The sequence below is a fragment of the Musa acuminata genome, chromosome BXJ3-4, assembly GCF_036884655.1.
Source record: "Musa acuminata AAA Group cultivar baxijiao chromosome BXJ3-4, Cavendish_Baxijiao_AAA, whole genome shotgun sequence".
Taxonomy (NCBI): Eukaryota; Viridiplantae; Streptophyta; class Magnoliopsida; order Zingiberales; family Musaceae; genus Musa; species Musa acuminata.
The window spans coordinates 17235910-17257836 of NC_088352.1; the positions used below are offsets into that span (position 1 = coordinate 17235910).

At 37.2% G+C, this 21927-nt stretch overlaps 2 protein-coding genes across 2 annotated transcripts in view; one reads left to right on the plus strand and one right to left on the minus strand.

The window, feature by feature from the left end:
* The first annotated feature begins 561 nt into the window (after window positions 1-561).
* Window positions 562-1924, plus strand: LOC135636604 (peroxidase 20-like). The gene is made up of 4 exons (XM_065148454.1): window positions 562-823; window positions 899-1090; window positions 1164-1329; window positions 1403-1924. The coding sequence occupies exons 1-4, from the start codon at window positions 623-625 to the stop codon at window positions 1840-1842; spliced, it is 999 nt and encodes a 332-aa protein (XP_065004526.1). The 5' UTR covers window positions 562-622; the 3' UTR covers window positions 1843-1924.
* A 480-nt stretch (window positions 1925-2404) lies between these two features.
* LOC135636603 (DNA-directed RNA polymerase III subunit 2-like) overlaps window positions 2405-21927 on the minus strand; it is a 38890-nt gene continuing 19367 nt past the window's right edge. The window contains exons 16-38 of the mRNA XM_065148453.1: window positions 21812-21904; window positions 20316-20417; window positions 20120-20230; window positions 19902-20018; window positions 16784-16900; window positions 16609-16689; window positions 14787-14891; window positions 14618-14698; window positions 14377-14538; window positions 14254-14298; window positions 13373-13450; window positions 13165-13304; window positions 12969-13056; window positions 10471-10595; window positions 10260-10395; window positions 9381-9511; window positions 5295-5420; window positions 5168-5223; window positions 4496-4566; window positions 3701-3785; window positions 3485-3588; window positions 2886-3014; window positions 2405-2773 (exon numbers count right to left, since the gene is read on the minus strand). Coding sequence (XP_065004525.1) covers window positions 2723-2773; window positions 2886-3014; window positions 3485-3588; window positions 3701-3785; window positions 4496-4566; window positions 5168-5223; window positions 5295-5420; window positions 9381-9511; window positions 10260-10395; window positions 10471-10595; window positions 12969-13056; window positions 13165-13304; window positions 13373-13450; window positions 14254-14298; window positions 14377-14538; window positions 14618-14698; window positions 14787-14891; window positions 16609-16689; window positions 16784-16900; window positions 19902-20018; window positions 20120-20230; window positions 20316-20417; window positions 21812-21904 — 2334 coding nt within the window. The 3' untranslated portion in view covers window positions 2405-2722. The remainder of the gene's footprint in view (window positions 2774-2885; window positions 3015-3484; window positions 3589-3700; window positions 3786-4495; window positions 4567-5167; window positions 5224-5294; window positions 5421-9380; window positions 9512-10259; window positions 10396-10470; window positions 10596-12968; window positions 13057-13164; window positions 13305-13372; window positions 13451-14253; window positions 14299-14376; window positions 14539-14617; window positions 14699-14786; window positions 14892-16608; window positions 16690-16783; window positions 16901-19901; window positions 20019-20119; window positions 20231-20315; window positions 20418-21811; window positions 21905-21927) is intronic.

The following is a 21927-nucleotide window of genomic DNA, read 5'->3' on the forward strand; positions in this document are numbered from 1 at the left end:
TTACTTTAAGCTCTTTACTTACATTGCAAACTACCTTATTTGCTTTACCTTCTCAATACACTCTTCCGTATGCTTTCAAGTTAAATTAAGAAGGAATGATCAGTATTGTCATAATAATTCAAAAGATATGAATAGTAAGCTTCCAAGGAAAATACTGTTCTCGTACCAAGTTTCTTTTCCTGCTTGAACCCCCTCTCTCTCTCTCTCTTTAAGCTATTGTTTTGTTTTATTTATAATCTATAATGTCTAATCTACACATCCCGATTTATTTCCTGGTTTCTTGGTATTGTCAGCAAGCATTTGCAGATCATGATTGGTTAGATGGATGAAAACTTGAGATAGTGTGCAAAGCCTCTGTTCCGTTGTCTCTTTCTCCCATGAGGTCGAATGAGACTTTGAGCGCTACTAAACTTGTGTTCTGCTCTCGACAATGGGAAGTTGGTCGGGTAGGTGTATCCTCTGTTGTCTAACTTGCTGTGGGTGGTTGTGGAAAGCACCTTCGAACGCTTGCCATGCCATCATCATCATCATCCTCAGAAGACGAGAATGGTGACCTGCTTGCAGATATATCAATGAAGGAGATAATAAGCCCTGTCTCCAGGAAAGAGAAGCCCATCAGAAAATGGCGAAGTCGTTCGTCCTCGGCCTGCTGCTGGTTTTGGTTGGTGTGGAAGCAGACGGCGGACTCTCCCCACACTACTACAAGGAGACCTGCCCCCTTGCGGAGCACATCATAAGGCAGAACGTGGAAGCGGTGGTGTATCGAGATCCGAGATTGGCCGCGTCGCTGCTCCGCCTTCACTTCCACGACTGCTTCGTTCTGGTCTCACTCCCCATGCATCCAATCCGTAGTCTCTTCCTGCTGCTGCAGCGACTGAAAGCTCTGTTGGTGTTGCAGGGATGCGATGCATCGGTGCTACTGGACGATGCCGATGGCATAGTCAGCGAGAAGAATGCTGTGCCGAACCTGAATTCCCTCCGAGGATTCGAGGTGATAGACTCGATAAAGGCCGTGTTGGAGGAGGCCTGCCCGCTAACAGTGTCGTGCGCTGATATCCTCGCCATTGTTGCCAGAGATGCAGTCCATTTGGTAAGCTCTTCGGTCACAAATTAGGATTGCAGAGACTGCTGAGATTGAACTGTTCATCCATTGAATTCTGTAGCGAGGTGGTCCGACTTGGGAGGTGTATTCGGGGAGGAAGGATTCTCTCACAGCAAGCCTGAGCGAAGCCAACAAAAGAATACCTGCGCCCAACTTCACACTCGACATGCTCATCTCCAACTTCCATGATCAGGGCCTGGACATAGTAGACTTGGTCAGCCTCTCAGGTAGCCGTTCCGTGCATCTTGCGCTTGCCTATCTTCTGAGCTCAACTAGTGGATCGAACTCTGATTCCTGTAGGCAGTCACACGATTGGAAGATCGAGGTGTGTAAGCTTCAAAGGCAGGCTGTACGGCCAAGATCCGATAGAGCCATTCGAAGAACACGATCTCTACCACAGGTACTCTGAGTTCTTCAGCAGCTTGCGGTCGGCGTGCCCACCATCAGGAGGAGACGACACGCTCGTCCCTCTCGACCTGAAGACCCCGAGGCGATTCGACAACCGGTATTTCCACAACCTGGTGCGGGGGAACGCGCTGCTGCTGAGCGACGACGAGCTCATCGCCGGGTACGAAGACGATGGTGTGGCGAGCTTGGTGTGGGCGTATGCGCGTGATCAAGAGCTGTTCTTCCGCCATTACAGGAGCTCCATTGTGAAGATGGGGAGCATCAATGTGCTCACGGGAGAGCAGGGAGAAGTCCGGCACCACTGTCGCTACGTGAATGCTTACTACCACTGAGAAGTAGAACACATCTGCATCAAAGCAAATAATATCATATTCTCTATCGTCATACAAAATACAAATAATATTATGCCTACAATATCGATAGACTCGATGAAAACCCTCTTATGAATCTTTATGCCTACAATAATATACCTACAATATTGCCTGGGCATCGACCCAGGCAAAGATAGCCCAGTGCTGGTACTTGGAGCTCCGCATCCGGCACTGCAACCGGGAGCTGTTGACCTCCTACTTAAACTTCCACACCCAGCTCGGACCCGAGTGCTGCAAGGTCATCGACAAGATCGAAGATGGCTGCTTCACCCCATCTTCGCCAATGCCGCCCCACCTTCAACCCCTTATTCCCTGCCGCCATCAAGTCTTTCTGCGACAAGAACCCTACCTCTCTATTAAAACCAATACCAACTGAGCAATAAAGTTGGCCGGGGCAAAGTTTAGATATGGTGTTGTGCTTAGTGCTGTTTAGGATGATTGTCGAGGTTACACCAGAGTGCCTTTTCTTGGTGTCTGCATATCAGCTTATAGTCTATCAGGTAGTCGAGGTTACACCATCGCCTATCAGGTTATACTAGTATTTTCTCACTTTGAGAAACACCACACAATAGTCTCATGCTTTATCCAAGTGCAGTTCTCTATTTGGGAAAAAGCTATCGTAGGCAGTCTAATTAATTACAATGACATGTAAAAACATTTAAGATGAGTAAAATCCATTTTGATATCCTCCTGGAAAAGCAGTAAAATCCTATCCTCTTTCGATTTTGAGTGGACCTCGCATTCGATTTTAAGGTCCCTGCTTGGGGCATGCTTTCTCCTCTTTCTTGCTACATGCCTGATGTTTTTATCTGCCTTCTAAATCCATCCATCCATCAAGCAATCATGCTTCGACTAATTTCAAACGTGGCACGACATTCATCGACTGCAACTCCTGATGGCAAGGAAAGAGAGGAACAGAAACATAATTCACCTAAAATATTGATAGACGTAGAAAGCAGCCAAATGATTGCACACGGCACAAGAAGAATATAATCCCTCGTTACCTGAAATAGCAGCTTGCAAGCATATGGAAGTTTCATTGTGGATATATTCTCTCCATTTTTGCACATGGAACAAAAGGCTGTCTTCAGCTTGTAGTTATAATACCCCAAGAGACCACACTTCCTGCATACCTGGAAGGCCATTATGAAAATAGGTATGAAATTGCATGTAAAACGCCAGATAGCTAGTGTCTGCTATCATCACTAAAAAGAGGTTGCATGGTGGCTTCAGCCAGGATCACACATGTGAATCATTAATAGTGTCAGTTAAACATTGACTAAACCTGATTAGCAAAAAAAAAAAAAAACAAAACACAGATTAATCCCCCTTCTCCATTTGGTTGCTGTCCTAGTTGATTGAAAGGGATAAAATCACATAAAACTAAATTACACCTTGGGCAGATCATTTTCTGTGGATTTTCAGCATTAAATTCATTGACCAGTCAAAAACCAGGTGCTTGTTTCATCTCAACGAACATTCCTCAAACAGTAATACAATAGAATACAAATGTGAGCTGCACATGTTTAGGCCACTAAGATCCATGTTTAGTATGATTAAGATAATAGCCACAAGAAAACATACGAATAGCTTCTGTAAGTACCTGAACTTGGTAAGGGTCACTAGATAACATTAGACGTTCAAAAATCAACATGCTAGCACCATATGCTATCAAACAATCACGTTCCATTTCTCCTAAACGTAATCCTGCATATAGAAACAAGTGAATTTATAAAAATATATATATTGAGCCCGAACCATGAAACCAACACAAACAAAAATTCTTAAGGTTAAAATTCAGTGTTAATCTTTACTCAACCTCCATCACGACTTCTTCCTTCAGTGGGTTGTCTAGTTAGCATCACACGGGGCCCTGAAGCTCGAGCATGCATCTTATCAAGCACCTGAAATACCAAAAAGATCACCAAAATACATTTTCTTAAAACAGAATAAATTGCCTACATAGAATTTCTGAAGTTTCTAAAGGTATGTATGTTTACAAAGATATAAATTTAGAAATTAAAGAAAAATTAGGTAGTTTGGTAGTCGCATAACCCACGGGGCAATGCCCACTGAGACTGCCTCTTATTAGTAATAAGTCATGTATAACAAAAGTAAAGTAACTTATGTGGATATGTGCTACGAACTTATTAAAAAACTACCAATACTAAAATAAAATTATAAATATTATAAAATTCATATTAATCAAATATTATATATATATATATATATTAAAAAATACACATGTCCTCGCCATGTCCATATCCTAATGTTTTTAAAAATGATGCGTCGCCGTGGCCATGCCTGTGCTTCTTAGCTTAAGACCACTTCATGGTACATCCTTAGGTGTTTAGTTTATGTTTATAATCAAAATTTCTTCTACTAGAAAATCATCAGACTGATTCAAAAGATGATTCTTTAAACCTTAGATTAACAAGAAGCATAATAAATACTTAAATTTTGGGCATACCATTTTGTTATAAATAATTGACAAGATGGCATAAAAGCAATAAACATTATAAACCAACAAAATTCATGTTCTTAGAATTTAATTTTGTTAAAGCAGTTTTCATGCCCTAGACACGAGATTACTAGAATATATTGATCCTCTTACCATGTGTTTCAACTTCTGATAGTAGATTGGCCCCATGAATATATATGCTTGCAGAGGATAACCTGTAATGCCTGTGAGATCAAACAATCATGTCAAATCTTACATGCACAACAACGTAAGTTGTTAAAAAATGTGAAGGTCTTGGTCCTGATTATTGTCATGAGATGTAAGTTAGTAACCATCTTTTAGTTTATCATACAAGTAGATAATGACCAAAAAACTGATCTTTAAAGATATTCTGATGATTAACATATACAAGTGTATAAAGTACAGAAAATTGCAAAATCATTTGATAAAAAAGCAGTTCTAGAATTATAAAATAAATTCATGTGCAGAATAAAATTTGTGGTTTACTTTCAGATATTGTTTTCTTCTAGAGTTGTGTTCATTAATTAAGTTAGATATCCAATTCAATAATATCTATGCATCATATGAGAGAAAAAAGGTACAAAATATTGCACAATCATTTGATAAGAAAAAGCAGTTCTAGAATTATAAAATAAATTCATGTACAGAATAAAATTTGTGGCTTACGTTCAGATTTGATTTGTTTTCTTCTAGAGTGGTGTTCATTAGAATTTTATATATGCCAATTTCTCATAAAGCATATGCAAGACCTTCAATTGTTGTTGTATATATTTTCTTGTAAAGAGATTGAGCTCACTTGCGTACCTGAATAGATAAAATCCTTTCCACTGTAGCTAAATCCATGCTTTACAAGTGTATAACTGGATTTGTTGCATAAGTATAAGCAGATACCACAGCCAGAAACCTATTGATAGTTTAAAATGTAGCATACCTTATGTCTTCAACCTTATCAGCATTGCCACTTGGTTCCCCAAAAGCACTACCATAATGAAATCGACCACAAGATACTCCAGCTTTTCCACCAAGAAGCTCAATCATTTTGCCTATTGTCATTCGACTATTTATTGCAATGGATGTTAGTGATTCTTCTTGTAAATAACATGATAATAGTCTGAATGCTGTGTAAAACTTGAAGCAATAATAAGGTAATCACAGTTGGAAAGAACCCAAATATCTCCAGCACATATTAAAGAATGAATATGCATGGAAGACAATTACAGCAACAAATTATTGTAGGCTGAACAATCTAATTGATCAGATGGCACATTTGTATGGTAAATATACATAATTCAAGCACTAGTCACTTATTTGTGCAAACAAATGATGTCAATATATGCTCTCCAAACATAGTACAAAATCTATATTTCATAATCTAAGATTTCAATATGTCAACCTTAAACCTGTGACCAACTAAATATAAAATTCAGGAAATCAAGAATTGGTATTGTTATCACATGAGCCAAGCACATGTCTCTCTCTATAACATGGCTGCTTGCTGGTTATGTTGCAGGTCTCATCCAAGCATGAAATATAAACTGCAGCCATGCCACCCCTTGGTCCCTGCAGGTGCAAGCAGGCAGGATGCATAGGCATCTACAAGTCGTGGATGCAATTTCAACCACCGGAAGGATGACATGATGTGCAAAACCAAAAAGAAAAAAAAGAGATCAGTTTTACTATCATTTAGAATTCTTTGACCCTTTTTTCCCCTAACATCGATCTAGCTTCACCTCTATTATGACGCATGTCGAGTCTTTATGTGCAAGAATAACACTATAACAGTACCTAAAAATGTTCAAAATCAATTGATGGACAAAGAGCAGCACAACATAATCATGTGGAGAATCAGTAAAACCCAAGGTTTAAAATTTCAAGACCAGTCAGTACCTGTACTGGTCCCTTGTAAGACTGGTACGGTAGCTGATGATATACTGGTTAGTTAAGAAAAAGAAAAGAAGACAACCAAAATCCTGGGAAAAATGAGGCAGAGTTGGAAGGAAATATACCTTCTGAATGAAGGACGAAGCCAAGGTCCATTTCACCTCTTCTTTCTTTATTCTTATTCTTCTTCCCTCCTGCTCAACTCATTTTTGGACCAGTTTCAAACAAAAAATGGTCCATGAATAGATCAGTCTGTAATCATTTTTTAAGACCAATTAGCCCTCAATGAGAATTAGAAACCTTCTTTAAGGCCCATTTAGTGGGTTTTCTGTGTATGGGCCCTTAATGGGTCTGCAACTTAGTGTGAGATTATACAGTGAAATGTGACACCATTGTAAAAATAACTTCCTTTAGGTGTCTTCTTCTCCTTTGGATGATTTCATATCCACTTTATTGTGCTGCACAATCACCTAATAACCAATCAACAGCTCAATAAGCCCACTACTGATTATCTGTGGTAAAGTAGCACTTCTGTGACTATGGTATCAAGAGGCCAGTATGGAAAAAACCTCCTTAATGTATATTTATACTCCCTAGACCCTGCAAGGGCACTAGATTCCCCTTTTTATCTATCATCCACCTATTTGACTCTGCATATATGCTCAATGTGTATTTTGTATGGATCCATCTTATGTGCAGTACTTGGTAGTTGGTATCACTTGAGGTCTATCTTGCTCGAAGCCCAACCAGTCAGGAATGTGTTCCACAATAAAAAGATCCTGCTACATCAGTTGTCGGATCACTGCCATGTAAATGGCCACCAGACGACTCTTCCATTAGGTCATTGGTCAGCATGATTGATCAGTGGATGAAGGCTACCATTGAATTGGTGATGGTGGCAGCCATGCCAACTCCCTGTTGCATTAGGATGTACAAGCCTCTAATTGTTCAAAACAATTCTTTTTTAGAAAACACGCACTTCTACTCGATCTCCATCCTCGATTTTCTTGCTTCCAGCAAACATTTGGCTACCTACAATTGTCATAATTTTTGCCTCTAGTTCTATTTCTATGCTCCTACAGTGCGTTGATTGACAATGGACAGATAAATGCTATGAAACATAAATGGGTAACCTTGACTTGATTAAAACTGGAAGCCAGTTGAGAACTACAAAAATGCAGGCTTTTTGATAGACGGGTGTTTATTATGGAACATATTCATTCTGACATGAAGAAAGCCTGAAAGTGAAACTGTTAAAATTTGCACAAACATGAATGTCTCTCTACTTGAAACTTTCTCCTACTTTAAGTTGATCATTGCACCAGCCATTAAAATAGGACCAATTTTTCAACTGGATATCAACAATGACTTCATCTCGATGACTTTGCACAAAAGATTTATGCTAAAGGTGGCATCCATTGTCATGACCTGGTCTAATTGGATAACTCACATGTTAACCTGTTGAATCTGAACTACTAATCTGGAATGCTTAAGCTCAAGCTGGCACTAGTATAAGTCAATTTAAGTGTTAGTCCAGTCTTGTGAGACTAAATTGGAGTGTTAGCCTTGTCATCCTCGTCAAGATCTAAGTGTTAGTCCAGTCTTGTGAGACTAAATTGGAGTGTTACAATCTCCCTTGATGTCCTTGTCAAGACCTAGTATAGTGCAGAATTGAACCTAACATTGTGCATGTGAGGCATAGCCCAATAGTAATTCCACATCGTGACTTACCCTCTGATCTTGTTCACGAGACTCGAGCCTCTCACATGTTTCAATACTAACTCGGCTCTCATACCAATTGTCATGACCCGATTTGATTGAATAACTAACCCAGAATGCCTAATTAAGCCTATACCATTGACCTAAAATGCTTAAGCCTACCCATTAGCCTCTTATAAGTCAATCTAAGTGTTAGTCCACTTTCAATGTTGGACTAATTTGGGGTCTTATACCAGTATCACGTAGTAGGACTTTTCAGAAAATATATAGTCAATAATTTCAATGATCTTGAAAGATCTAAATCATCAAAACTCAGTTATCCGCGATATGGAGTAAGGGCTTCACGAATGAATGGTGTTCATGTTCTCACATTCAACTATTCAAGGATTTTCCCAAAAATAATTAGAACTCTCTACATACCTAGACATGTTTTCATGTCGAATATCCACGATATAAATGTTAATCTCATTTTCCATCTTGTTCCTTTTTTCTACGAAATAAAAAAATCTTGACAAGCAATCAACTCAATAGTAGTCTCACTTTTTTCCTACTTCTCCAGAACCATCTCTAGAGCTTTGCTTAGTTGCATTCTTTCATGTTATTGCACATACAATGGTTAGGAGATCAGCCTATTTTTGAACGCATTATTAGATAAACTAAATGGATCATACAACATTTCACCTTGATTTGATCCAATAAGAACAGACTACCTGACAAGATCAGCTTAGAGCTGATCCACATCCAATCAAATTGATATCCAAATATTTGGTCCAATCAAATGTCTTGCATTATAGAACAAAGACAAGGAAAGAGAGGGAGATTGCAGCAGAGATAGACGTCAGACAATGAATCAATACAAACTCAAAATATGAGCTACCCTAAGGAACACCGAACTTTGTTGCTCAGATTTGAGATTGCTCAAATGCATCAAAAGAAGACACGTATTGTTGCTAAGTTCCCCTTCATAAGTTGAACTCTAAGTTGCCTAAGCTTCACCTAGGAGCAGTGCTCATCACTTACAAACCATATTTGGGTGTATATTTCACTTAAAGCCATGCATACATGCATGTAGTTGTAGCCTAATAAGCACAAACAAAATCTCATCATTGTTGTTACTTGTTACAGAGGACAAGGAAGCACTTATGTATCAGTCAATCTAATGGTAATTAATTAATGGATCAATAGTTGTATAGAGAAATCGTGTAAGAACAAGGATACATGATTTCAGTGAAATCTATGGCGAATTATTTAACAGGTAGATAAATCATTCAAACTAAACCAGCGCATAATTCAATATCTAATCTTTCAACAAAATAATAAAAGGAAAACAGAACCTGTTGATGATGACAACAGGAACATACAATCCAGTCATATGATGAGCAGAACTTGAGCAAAAGCCATGAAGCAGATATCATACCTGGGAAATCCATGTGGATTCATGATAAGATCAGGACATATCCCACGCTCAGAAAAAGGAAAATCTTCCTGTTGAACTATGGTACCACAAACCCCTTTTTGACCATGTCTGCTACTAAATTTGTCACCTACCTACGTGATCAACAAAATCAAATGGACAGGATTAACAGCATATGTTAGTATATCAGGATCAATGTAGTCACAAACAGCTGTCCCGACCCACTACCCTCAGAAAGCGTGGATACTCATGGGATGTTTGAAGCCGAGTGGCTACCTAGTGCTAAATGACAGCCTAAACAATGGTCTACAAGGAAAAGGCCAACTTTACACAAAAGGGACCAACTTTTTTAATAAAGATGGTTGATAGTTACAAGAATTATTGCTAATATAGAAGATGATTGATTTTGAAAGAACACTTCTGTAGCAATATATCAGTATTGTACAACCAATTGAACATTAAAATATAATCAGCTGTCTTTGTGAATATATTCTATTCCTGGCATTATTTATAGCCTCTGCCAATTGTTGTTTAGAGTTTAAATAATTTAAATATAAATTAGTGCCTCTTTTATAACAAAGTAATAGTCATATCATGTTTCTGAACTGCTCATCTTTGATATTCAAAATTCCATTACTCAGTGTTGAAAGACTTATCATAACTAATGTGAAAAACCTAATGATCCTAATCTAACAAGAGTTCAACTGTACCAGTTATCATATACAATGTTTGGTTGAATTGATACATTATATTCTAGGTCTCCACCTATCTTCTTTGATATCCTTCCTAAGTGTCTAAGAGGGTCATCATCCAGGAATTGGAAGTGTGACCCAGATTTGCAACCTTGACCAAAGCACAAGGAATTTGTTTACATATACTCACCTCTGGCCTACGAGTATGACGAATGATAAATTTGATACATAACTTGTCATTTGTATCCGAGCAAAGTATCACTCGGTCAATCACGGTAGTCTCACCTTCAGGACCTTTGTACACAGCAGGTGTCCTTTTGTAGTCTCTGGAATTTCACAAGAATACAACATTAGCATCACTTTTGCATGGGTCGAAAACTTCAAAAAAAGATAAGACTTACTCATCTTTCAAACCCATCGGGCCACCAGTCTTATCCCTTGTATTTATGGGAGTTTCTTTATTCACATAAATATCATTGTTCCGAATTATCTCCCCAGGGGCAGCAATTCCATCACCATCGAGTATCTGTCCACAACTCAATTCAAATTAGTCTTGAATTGGAATGATGTAGATGACTTACATGCATTATTTTAAGCATGTAAGATAGTAAAACACTACAATACTTTTAGCAACCATGAACAGAGATAGAAGTTCAAACATAAGTACTGGATTGAATCTGTGTTACCAAGTTTTCACAAAATATAGAAAAATCATTACTAAAGGATAAGATTTTAAAATAAAGTTCAAGTAACCAAAACTGTCTGAGAAAGAAGAATCCCAAAAATGAGGTTCTCATCATTATTTACGAAGAAGAAGACAATCTGAGACCAAATAGCAAGCCAAGTACCAAATCTCAATGTAGTCTTGGACCTTCTTGTCACAAATGGCTTCAAGCCAGCGAGAATGGGATTAGAAAATGGGCAAAGATTCATTTATGACATTAAACCAAAGTGTTGTTTCCATATTTCAGGAACCTAAATGAGTTCCTTCCAGAATGAGTCTAAAGTTTCAGCAGAACTTACCAAAGTATTCATTACAATGAATTCTATTGATAGGACACGCCATCAAAAGTCCATCTATGTATCACCATCAAGCAAGTCATCAATGTATCAAATTTTTTCAAGTGTTATGTGTTATTGGTGTACCAAAGAATTTGATATCATAGTAGTTGGTACAAAATGGCCCGATAAGATTCTGATATAAGTACCGATATCAGTATTTAGACCTTCCTTTAACAACACACAAATAAGCTTGCTACATAAATGAAGTTACATTTTAAAATATACATGAATATCTTCAATCACTAATTAACACTATTGTTTCTCCATTATAAAGTTGGTAAATCAGACTAAACAGAAAAGGGTAATAGACATTGTCATGTATTATCTACAGTAGCTCTAAGAAATACAAGCTACCTTCTTCCTTTTGACCCCACTTTCATTCAACTTGTGGTTGTTGGTAAAAATGCTAGAAGGTATTTAAGAATGCACCAAACAAACAGGTGGTTATTCACGTGCCAGTTTCCAAGCCAGCATATAAGGTCTGGGTGGGTCAAAGGTTGACACACAATGTAGCAATGCTACGACAGAGGCCAATCAGCGTGGGCACATTTGAGAGAAGCCACCTCCTTACCCAGAAAAAAAGATGGTGGTTCTTAGCAGGGTTTTTAATTTCGTACTTACCGGGCAGTACGTATCGGTCCACCAGCAGACCAACACACGGAATGCCCGCTACCGAGTGGTATCAGATTTTTGGTCCTGTTTCGGGCGATATGGGGTTGTACCAGGCAGTAACAATCAAAATTTCGATCGTTACCGACCTGTACCAGGCGATACCATAGATTTCAGTTTTTGATGTTGATTGTTAGAATTTCTTGTTAAACCAGGAATTTTTGGTAGCAACTTGACGTAGAACAAGTGTTGATGGAATCTCAAAGAGGATTACTGCAACTCATTAAATTGAAATGAAAGCATAAAGCTGCTGAAATTCTAGAAACAGTACATGAAATTGTCTTAACAATGATTTCAGGAAGATAATATGATGCAAGTCATTGTCCAATACTTCAGATTTATAAATTTAAATATCATTTTCAGCTAAAACATGCAGGAATTGTTCTAAGATAATGTTAAGAAAAAATCAGTATATGGTAGGATGAACCATAGATTTCAGCTTTTCATGTTGAGTCATTAGTTAACTCTTTTCTAATGACTCCATTTTTTATAAATTTAAATATCATTTTCAGCCAAAACATGCAACTCTTTTTTTTCTTCTATTTTTCAGGTATTTTTGGAAGGATTTATACTTATTTTAGACGTACCGTACCGAGCAAATCTCAGTACACTGATACTGTACGAGATTTAAAACCTTGGTTCTTAGCAAAATCATAGCTGACTTCCCTCTTTAGTTTTTCTTTGTTGACCTGTCTATTATGAGTTCTTAGCAAACTCATAGCTGACTTCCCTCTTAGTTTTTCTTTGTTGACCTGTCTATTTCTTAGCAAAATCATAGGTGACGTCGCTCTTAGTTTTCCTTGTTCCATCTTAGTTTTTATTTGTTCACAGCACTGAAGGTTTATACAGTCACTGAAAGGGAGTTGGTGCCTTCGCCACTTATGATTGGCCATACCAGAAATACCCATCTTAAAAGTCATTGAACAAGCATGTCAATTCTTATGAGAAAAAAAAAATCGAATCATCTTACAAGATATGCCATTATGAATATAAATATTCAATTTAAACAGGCTGATGCTCAACCTAGCATGCAAACCAAAGGATCAGAAATATAGAGACCGCAACATCTTATTACTCTTACAGCATGGTTACCAGAGGGATTAAGAGACGAAGAATATAAAATCATAATTGCAAGGCATCCAACAGAATAATGCATTGACAAAGATACCTGCATTCTTTGGTTATCTTTATCCTTTCTTGGCCTGACTATTCTATCAGATGTACCATTACCATAGATCTCTTTGAGAACAGAATACCTAAAACCAAAATTAGAAAAATAATAAAGGTTATGGCAATTTTATGTATAGAGGAAAAGACACATGTTTAGGAATACATGAAGTGTGTTCAGGGATACACTCAAGTACTTTTTCATTGCTATACAACGGCCAAAACCACGATCAAGAGATGACTTGTTCATGACAATTGCATCCTCAATATCATAGCCACTGTAACTCATAACAGCAACAGTTGCATTCTGCCCAGCCCCAAGTTTATCATACCCAATCTGGTACAGTTAATGTTAGGGAGATGCCATAAAAGCATTATACACATAACAGAAGTGAAAATACAGACCAGCTCAATTGTTTTTGTCGTCAGCAACGGGCGTTGAGGATACACTAACAAATAAAGTAAAGTGTCCGCTCGACAAAGCTGCCAGAATTTAAGTGAAAGATTCAGTATCCTCACTATAAGGATAAAAGATACTGGAATAATTAATGCAAATCAGACACAAAATCATGAGGCACTAAGGGGTGCAAAATCTTAGCCTTGTCATTTAGCATTAGGAAAAGGTATGATCTCTGAAGATTTGATTTAGTGATTTTTTGAGTTTTTAGTAGATTTGTTGGGCCCTTGGCTTTCATTTGTCAATTTAAATTACCTAGAAAAACATGTTATTCAAATATTCAAAAATGTTAGTTTGAACAAGGCATACAACAATAATTATGAAGAATGCTAAAAGTTGCAAATCAGATTATCATTATATCATTTTACTAATACTAGACTTCAATGTACCCAAAAATCCAGTAGATATGAGCAAGATTCGCTGTACCATACCGTACCAACATTTCGACCCAGACTCGGTACAGTACGATACCGGTGTACCGGGCGGTACATCAAGGCGTACCGAGCGGTACACCCTGGTGTACCGAACAATTTTATATTTTTTTCATACTATAGTAGTGCTACAATATAGTATTGTAGCATTGCTACAGTGCCACAGTAAATACTGTATCACTATAGCTGTACCGGGTGATCCGCGGACCGGTACGTACCGCCCGGTATGGGCGGTACGTTTCGGCATGGCAGACCTTGGATAGGAGAAACTCCTTCAGAAGTAACAAATATTTAAGGCTCAACTAAAAAACTACTATTTTTATGAAAATAAGGAAAAATTTGATGAAAATGAAGCAATACATTAATTCTCAACATAGAGTCATCTAAAAACCACTTGCCTGATTATAAGCAATATTTCCCATAGCTTGCTTCCCCATTGCACACTACAACAGAATTTTTCTTCCAAACGTTATTGGAAGTGTTTAGAACACAAAGAAGTTAACTATAAAAAGGAGTTAAACCTGGTATGTATTGCGTGGAGATTGGTTGTGATGGGGAAAAGGGATTAGACCAGCACAGACCCCTAATAGTGTCAATGGCTCAATCTCTATATGTGTTATGCAACTTTTCTTGATGTCATCCTCAGAGTCATCCATATCATTGACACACTCATATAGTGCAATCTGTTAAGAAAAGCATATCAAAGAATGAAATGAACAATTTCTAGCAACCAAAAACACAATTAGCAGCATATTAACAAACCAAGGCATTGTTTTCTTCATTAACATCAAGATATTCAACCAATCCATCCCGTAGAAAATCATCAAAGGTACGAACTCCATCCTAGAAACAAGCATCAAAAAGCAAGATCTTAAAAGAACATCAAAGAAAACAAACAGGGACGTAATAAAGAAACCGCAAACACACAAACCCGCAATTCTTTCATATGATGTTCTTTAATCCTTGATATTCCTTTGTCAGCAATAACGAGTGGACGACAAACCCGACCCCCATCGGAGGCAACATATACACAATGCTTCAAGAAAAGGGTAATAATCAATACGATGGATGTATATGAAAGAAGATTGATCAACAAAAAATAGTCATACTTATGGAAAATGTTTTAATGGATCAGGAATTCAGTTAGCTGTAGCAATAAAAAAAACCATTAAAACAAACGAGAGTATCACTGTTTGGCAAGTGTGCAACTTGATAACTGCAAGATTTTCATATTCAATTATGCTGGCCAATTTAAAAGCCGGTGTTTCTCCATGATACAGCAAATAATTTAGAGTTGGAAAAGAAATTCTGATTACTTGTACTAACTGAAAAAGAATCAAGAGTTTCAACTTATAGCATGTTTAAGGATTGTGTTCACAGGAAAATTTGGAGATGATCATTCTGAGATGGGATATGGAGGACACTCTATACCAACCAGATTTTCCAGAGCACCAAGAAAAGTTTGAACTTCCATAGTTTGGTGATTTGGTCAATATGAAACTAAAGAAATGTGCTTTCTGCAAGATGCAAGATGCAAGATGTCCATCTATGTCAAAATATTATAAATGCAGTTATGCACCAAGACCAATCATTTTGGTACAATAGGATATCCAATATAAAACATCTATAATAAGTAGAAATACTAACAACATGCCTTTGTCACCATTGTTACATATATCTCAGATGTAGCAACAACAGATTACAGAATCCTTCGAAACAATTAAAACAAATTCCTTGGTATATTCAAAGCCATCATTCAAACCAAGATGGATATCTTAATTTCTTTTGACACTCAATCCTAATACTAGCAATGCTTCCCATCTTGCCCCTTTCATTGACAAAAAAATCCTTGACCAACAAGATGTACGCAGGATGCTGCTCAATGTATATTACCTATCCTTTTCTAGTGCTTCTGACAGGTTCATTATTAATCAATATTCCATAATCCATACAAAGAAGCATAGATTCTGAAAATATGATACTCTTGTCAGTATCTGATACAACCACCATTCACCACCACGACATGAACATGGAAAATGTACATTACAGACCTCAACAAAGATGTTTATAAATAGGACACAAATCCAAAAACTCATAATGTTGGATGATTTAAATTTTCAGCATCTGAATTGAACAGCTGACTAGAATTAAACAAGCATCGTTAAGAAACTGGACAAGTTAAAAACCTCTTGATAGAAGAAACAGGAAATGACTTGAATATGTAGAATCATATTCTTCTGGACAAAGATTAAGCAAGCAAGACAATGGACATGTTCTGAGCTGCATGCTTTTCAATCAAAATATGATGACTACAATCGAGTTTATGATGAACAAACTACTGATGAGGAACAATGTAAAACTGTTTCATTATGCTTGCCCAGAAGAAAATCAATTACATAAAGCAAAAACTGATCCTTAGTCACAAAACAGGTATGCCAGAGTTTCAGTGGGACAAGCATGTATTATCAATCTTTGGATTAGGGAATCCTATAATGTCCAAACCATCAGGAAAAGTAGCTCAATTCAAAAATGAATGCGACTCACCACTGCTCATCAAGATCTGCTAATACAAGACAAAGCATTCAAAAGATATAATTGACCATAAGCATTAATGCATTAGATCCAATCTTATGCTAAAGATAAGGGACATTCAATTATTTCATTATGCAGTAAAAGTGCAATTGATACATGTCCATGGTCCCATTCCAAACATGAAGTTTAAAAAAATAAAAACATGGCAAAACAAATTCTACCTGTTTTTCATTCACAAAAATGCTTACAAACTCCCCAATCTTACCACACCTTCGCAACTTTCTCATGGCACTAGCAAATCTCTGCAAAATTAAGATCATGTTTTTAAATAAGAGAGTAATAAGAATTGAGTATAGAAAAACTGTTTGCAAAAGTTAAAATAATTATCATATAAACCTGTGGTTGTCTATGCTTTCCAAGTATAAGCCCATTAAATATAACCAAAAATGATCGTAGTGCATGAAGCTCCTCACCAGATTGAAGTCCTAAATCTTCAACACCTAAACTATGACACTGCCAAAGATATTAAAGAAAATTAGAATACAAGGGCTGAAAAACATACAGACATAGCCAACCACAAATTTATTTGATTTCAAACCACAGTCATAAACATAAAATAAAAAGTAACTTCCATGGTTCAGGAAGAATGGAAGAAAAATCACCTAATGGATTTTGCTGATTTAAAGTAGGCGTCATGACATTATCATCAGAGAATATGAAAAAAGCATTTACACGAATATTGCTTCCTATATGTTGAAATACTTCTTTCAACTAATAAATTTTTGCCTTTGTCCTCCACAATTACTATGACAATCCATGAAAAATTAAGCAATTAATTTTCTGTCCATATATTAGAACAGCTCATTCTTTCTTATAACAGATACTATTAGAACAAGAAAGAAACAATTTGTTGTATTGGTTCCAGTCAACTATGCAACTCAGATGCATTGACTGTAGCCCAACCGAAAACAACATGGATTGTGGATGGGTTCAGATATCCTTTTGAGATCAGGAGTGCCACTGATAGCTCGCAGCCAGTCCACAACGACACCTAATAAAACTGAATGACCACTAGACCATGTGCTATTCTGAGAACCTCTTATGCGCTATCATTCAAAACTTGCAAGTGCCTTCTTGCTGCTGACACACAAATCACAATTATACTTTAAGGCAAGGTTTGATGCTTCACCAGGATGGGTATGTACGTACCAGGCAGTACAAATGAACCGTGTTTAAGGATTATTTGAACAAGTTTGTGAAAATTATCTACCTCGATCATCATCATATATAGTTAAAACCTATAGAAGCACATCCAGCACTTACGGACCATCTTCAAGCTTTTCCAAGATGATTCCACATGAAGTGGGAGAAGTGCTACTTTGCCCAAGTAGAAATCATGTTCTTCAGGCATTGACTTGACAGTGGATTGAGTCAAATGGATGGTGTGAAGATGAAGACTGGCAGAATTGCAAACCAAAAAATTGTCCTAGCTCAAATTCTTCATTGAATTCATCAATTTTTGTATGTATTTCATTGAGATATACTCAAAGCATGCAGCCCTACTAATGAAGTTCTGAAAGGACCAGCAACCTTGGAGGTGGCCCGTGGCCGGACTAATGCAATGATGTATTTCAAAACCTTAAGGCTACAGTGATATAAGAATGAGTGCTAAGACTTCCAAACTATGTGAAGTTCTTTGAAGTTCATGGAAGCCACAATCAAAACAAGTCTGAGCAGCAATATTTGATGGACAAGATGACCACAGTTACGCATTGACTACAGACTGGAAGGCAATATTTACTGGGGGCATGGTTTGTCTTCTAAACAGACAACATCAAGTTGAGCTTCTTCCGGAAAAAGAAATAATTATCACCAAATAGGCAATATGATGACTAGCCAGTAGAGTTCGACATGGTGGAATTAAAGACTCATGCAACTAGATGGTGATGCTTTGAGGCATGAAGAGTTCCCTTCGGCATTCAAGTGCATGTCGGAGATGACGTCCACAAGTTCAGCAGTGGGACCTTCCCAAGAGAAGCAAGGTGGAATTAAAGACTCATGCAACATCAAGTTGAGCTTATTCCGGAAAAAGAAATAATTATCACCAAATAGGCAATATGATGACTAGCCAGTAGAGTTCGACATGGTGATTGAATATAAGTACAAGCGAGCAAACATCAAAGTTAATGCTATGGGCGAGGAGGTGGAATTAAAGACTCATGCAACTAGATAGTGATGCTTTGAGGCATGAAGAGTTCCCTTCGGCATTCAAGTGCATGTCGGAGATGACGTCCACAAGTTCAGCAGTGGGACCTTCCCAAGAGAAGCAAGTTGGAAACCAATGAATGTTACTAAGCATGAAAATGAGATCATTTAAGCATCCAAGTGCAAATTGATGAGGGTCTCAACAGAAAGGTAGGAGAAATTTCACGAAACACTCGCAGCTAAACCACAATGATAGACAACCTTTTTGCTCTAGCAATCAGTCACTTTGTTTTGTCCTTAATTTCCTGTATTGTTGTAACATGGTGAGTCATGTGGAATCCCAGCAACCTCATTTTGGCTTGCATTTGAATCTCACAATTGTAGAAAACCAATCTGCAAGTTAATCTGTTGAATGACCTTCACAGAGGGCCAAACCAGGGAAAAAACAACCCCATTCTCCCATGCCATGTGAGGGATTCTGCTAAGCAGAGCTAGTAAAAACATCAGCCAGCACAACCCCCTCGAAGCCTCCAAGAGGCACAAGGAGAATAGGAACTCTTGGCTAATACTCAAGGGGCCGCTAGATATCTTTAGTGGGTTCGCTTGTTGGAAGTCTTCAAGTGCTAGATGGTGGTTAGGCCTTGTCCCGCCCCTTAGAATCCATTGCTGTAGTCGTTCAAAATTGCAAGTATCTTGCTGCTAACAAAGCCTTCAATTGTTTTTCAATCTGCATCCTTGTCCTTTTGTAAAGTGACGATAGCATTTTACCCTTGTGTCCACTCAACCATTAACACCTTTCCTTTTTCCTTTTTGCAAATGCTCCACCTTTGCAAGAGAGATTGCAAATAAGCTGACCCTTTGTGAGCAGGTATTGTTAGAGTGCCGAATCAGCTAAATCAATGACAAGACAAGCAAGATTGGAAAAAGATATGCAACCTAACACTAATTCGAGTACAGGAACAGGTTGAGGTGTTTGGCAACCCAACTCATCCTAATCCAGTTCCACATAACTATATATCAAGGGAAGATCAGTGCACAGGGCTCCCAAAATTTTGGAAAGGGTCAAAGTTAGCAATTGCAAGCATAAAGGTTGTTTTTGTGACAAACACTGATTATCTAGTCTTACCCAGCCAATCCTAGCCCAGTTCTGTTTCAAACACCATTTACAAATAAAAAACCTCAATTCTTCTCAGGCAATGAATATACATAGATACCTGTAGTGCTACTAGAAAAATTAAACAAGTTTGAGTTCCAAAAGTTGAAGCCAATCTTAAGTAATAGAGATGTAATATTTAAACAAGTGACAAACCAGAGAAATCAGCGGGCCTTCCTCCTCATCAGTTGTGACATGAGTCATCAAAGCCAAGTTTTTTGTCAACCCACAACCTTCTCCTTCGGGAGTGTCACAAGGGCAAAGCATACCCCACTGTTACAGATACATTTTATATACATCAAAAACCAAACACCAAGGAATGAAATGGTATAGACATCTAAGGAAACTTTCAAGCAGGCACTGAAAGAGATTACCTGACTTGGTTGCAGGGCCCTTGGTCCACTTACTTTCCTAGTCTTCTCAAACTGTGGTGATATCCGGGTCATATGGCCTAAAGCTGCTATGTATGATAATCTTGAAACAACCTGAGAAGCAGGACATGAAACTACTTCAGTATTTATACTAAAGAGATAAAGCCCAAAAAAGAGTAGAGAAGGGAGAAATCATTACCTGAGATACACCTTTTCGGTGCATTTTAAACCGTTTTAAATCCCAATTACCTGTTGAGATAGCTTTTTCTAAGCCATGTGTGATAAAATCTTGCTTTATATACTGCAAAGCCATTAAGTTACAACATCATGTTACAAATAGCTGTTGTTTTCTCATTTTGTTAATTCTAATGCTGATGGAAATAGAGAATAAAACATAACACAGATATCACAAAGGTCCATAATCCAGATATGTAAATCCAGGACTTGCATAAGGAGAATATCTGCATCCTACTTGTAATATCACTAAGGAACAAAACCAGATTATATTAATAATTGGTGATTTATTTTACACAGGTCACATTGTGCAAGTATTCATCATCGCAAAATAATTAAATGGATGAATTCCAATAAAATGAAGGCATCTTAATTGATATATTAATTTCTGTCTTTCGTTGATAAAACATGTCCTCCATAGCAAGATCAATAAAATTTTCAGTATTACAACATCATGTTACAAATAGCTGTTGTTTTCTCATTTTGTTAATTCTAATGCTGATGGAAATAGAGAATAAAACACAACACAGATATCACAAAGGTCCATAATCCAGATATGTAAATCCAGGACTTGCATAAGGAGAATATCTGCATCCTACTTGTAATATCACTAAGGAACAAAACCAGATTATATTAATAATTGGTGATTTATTTTACACAGGTCACATTGTGCAAGTATTCATCATCGCAAAATAATTAAATGGATGAATTCCAATAAAATGAAGGCATCTTAATTGATATATTAATTTCTGTCTTTCGTTGATAAAACATGTCCTCCATAGCAAGATCAATAAAATTTTCAGTATTACAACATCATGTTACAAATAGCTGTTGTTTACTCATTTTGTTAATTCTAATGCTGATGGAAATAGAGAATAAAACATAACACAGATATCACAAAGGTCCATAATCCAGATATGTAAATCCAGGACTTGCATAAGGAGAATATCTGCATCCTACTTGTAATATCACTAAGGAACAAAACCAGATTATATTAATAATTGGTGATTTATTTTACACAGGTCACATTGTGCAAGTATTCATCATCGCAAAATAATTAAATGGATGAATTCCAATAAAATGAAGGCATCTTAATTGATATATTAATTTCTGTCTTTCGTTGATAAAACATGTCCTCCATAGCAAGATCAATAAAATTATCAGTATTAAAAATTGATATGGCTCATTCAGATTATTTAGTTAAAGGGGAGGAAGTCTGGATGAAATTGCAGACATACAATGTTATAGATAAGAGACTGTGTGCATAACAGTGACAGAAGATGTTAGACAAAATCATCTCCGTAAAAGAAGAAACATGCCCTAGGGTAAACTTTTAGATGCTTGGTGTATATGCAAGAGACGTGTACATGAAGACAAATATGCCGAAACATACAATATCTGGTAGCCAAACGAGATATTTTGCCATATTAATACAAGTTTCTAAAATTTATTGCAACTTACATGGATAAAATCCAGAGGACTAGAACGGCTAGCGTGTTCATATGCTCTGTTGACAAGTTCTAGAGCAAAAGCATTCATTGATTTGAATAAATCCTGCAAAAACAAGTTTCAATAAA

Coding starts and splice junctions, on each gene's coding strand:
- LOC135636604 (XM_065148454.1), top strand. CDS start 623: ATGGCGAAGTCGTTCGTCCTCGGCCTGCTGCTGGTTTTGGTTGGTGTG. Junction 1,091..1,163: donor CCAGAGATGCAGTCCATTTG/GTAAGCTCTTCG, acceptor TGAATTCTGTAG/CGAGGTGGTCCGACTTGGGA. Junction 1,330..1,402: donor AGACTTGGTCAGCCTCTCAG/GTAGCCGTTCCG, acceptor TGATTCCTGTAG/GCAGTCACACGATTGGAAGA.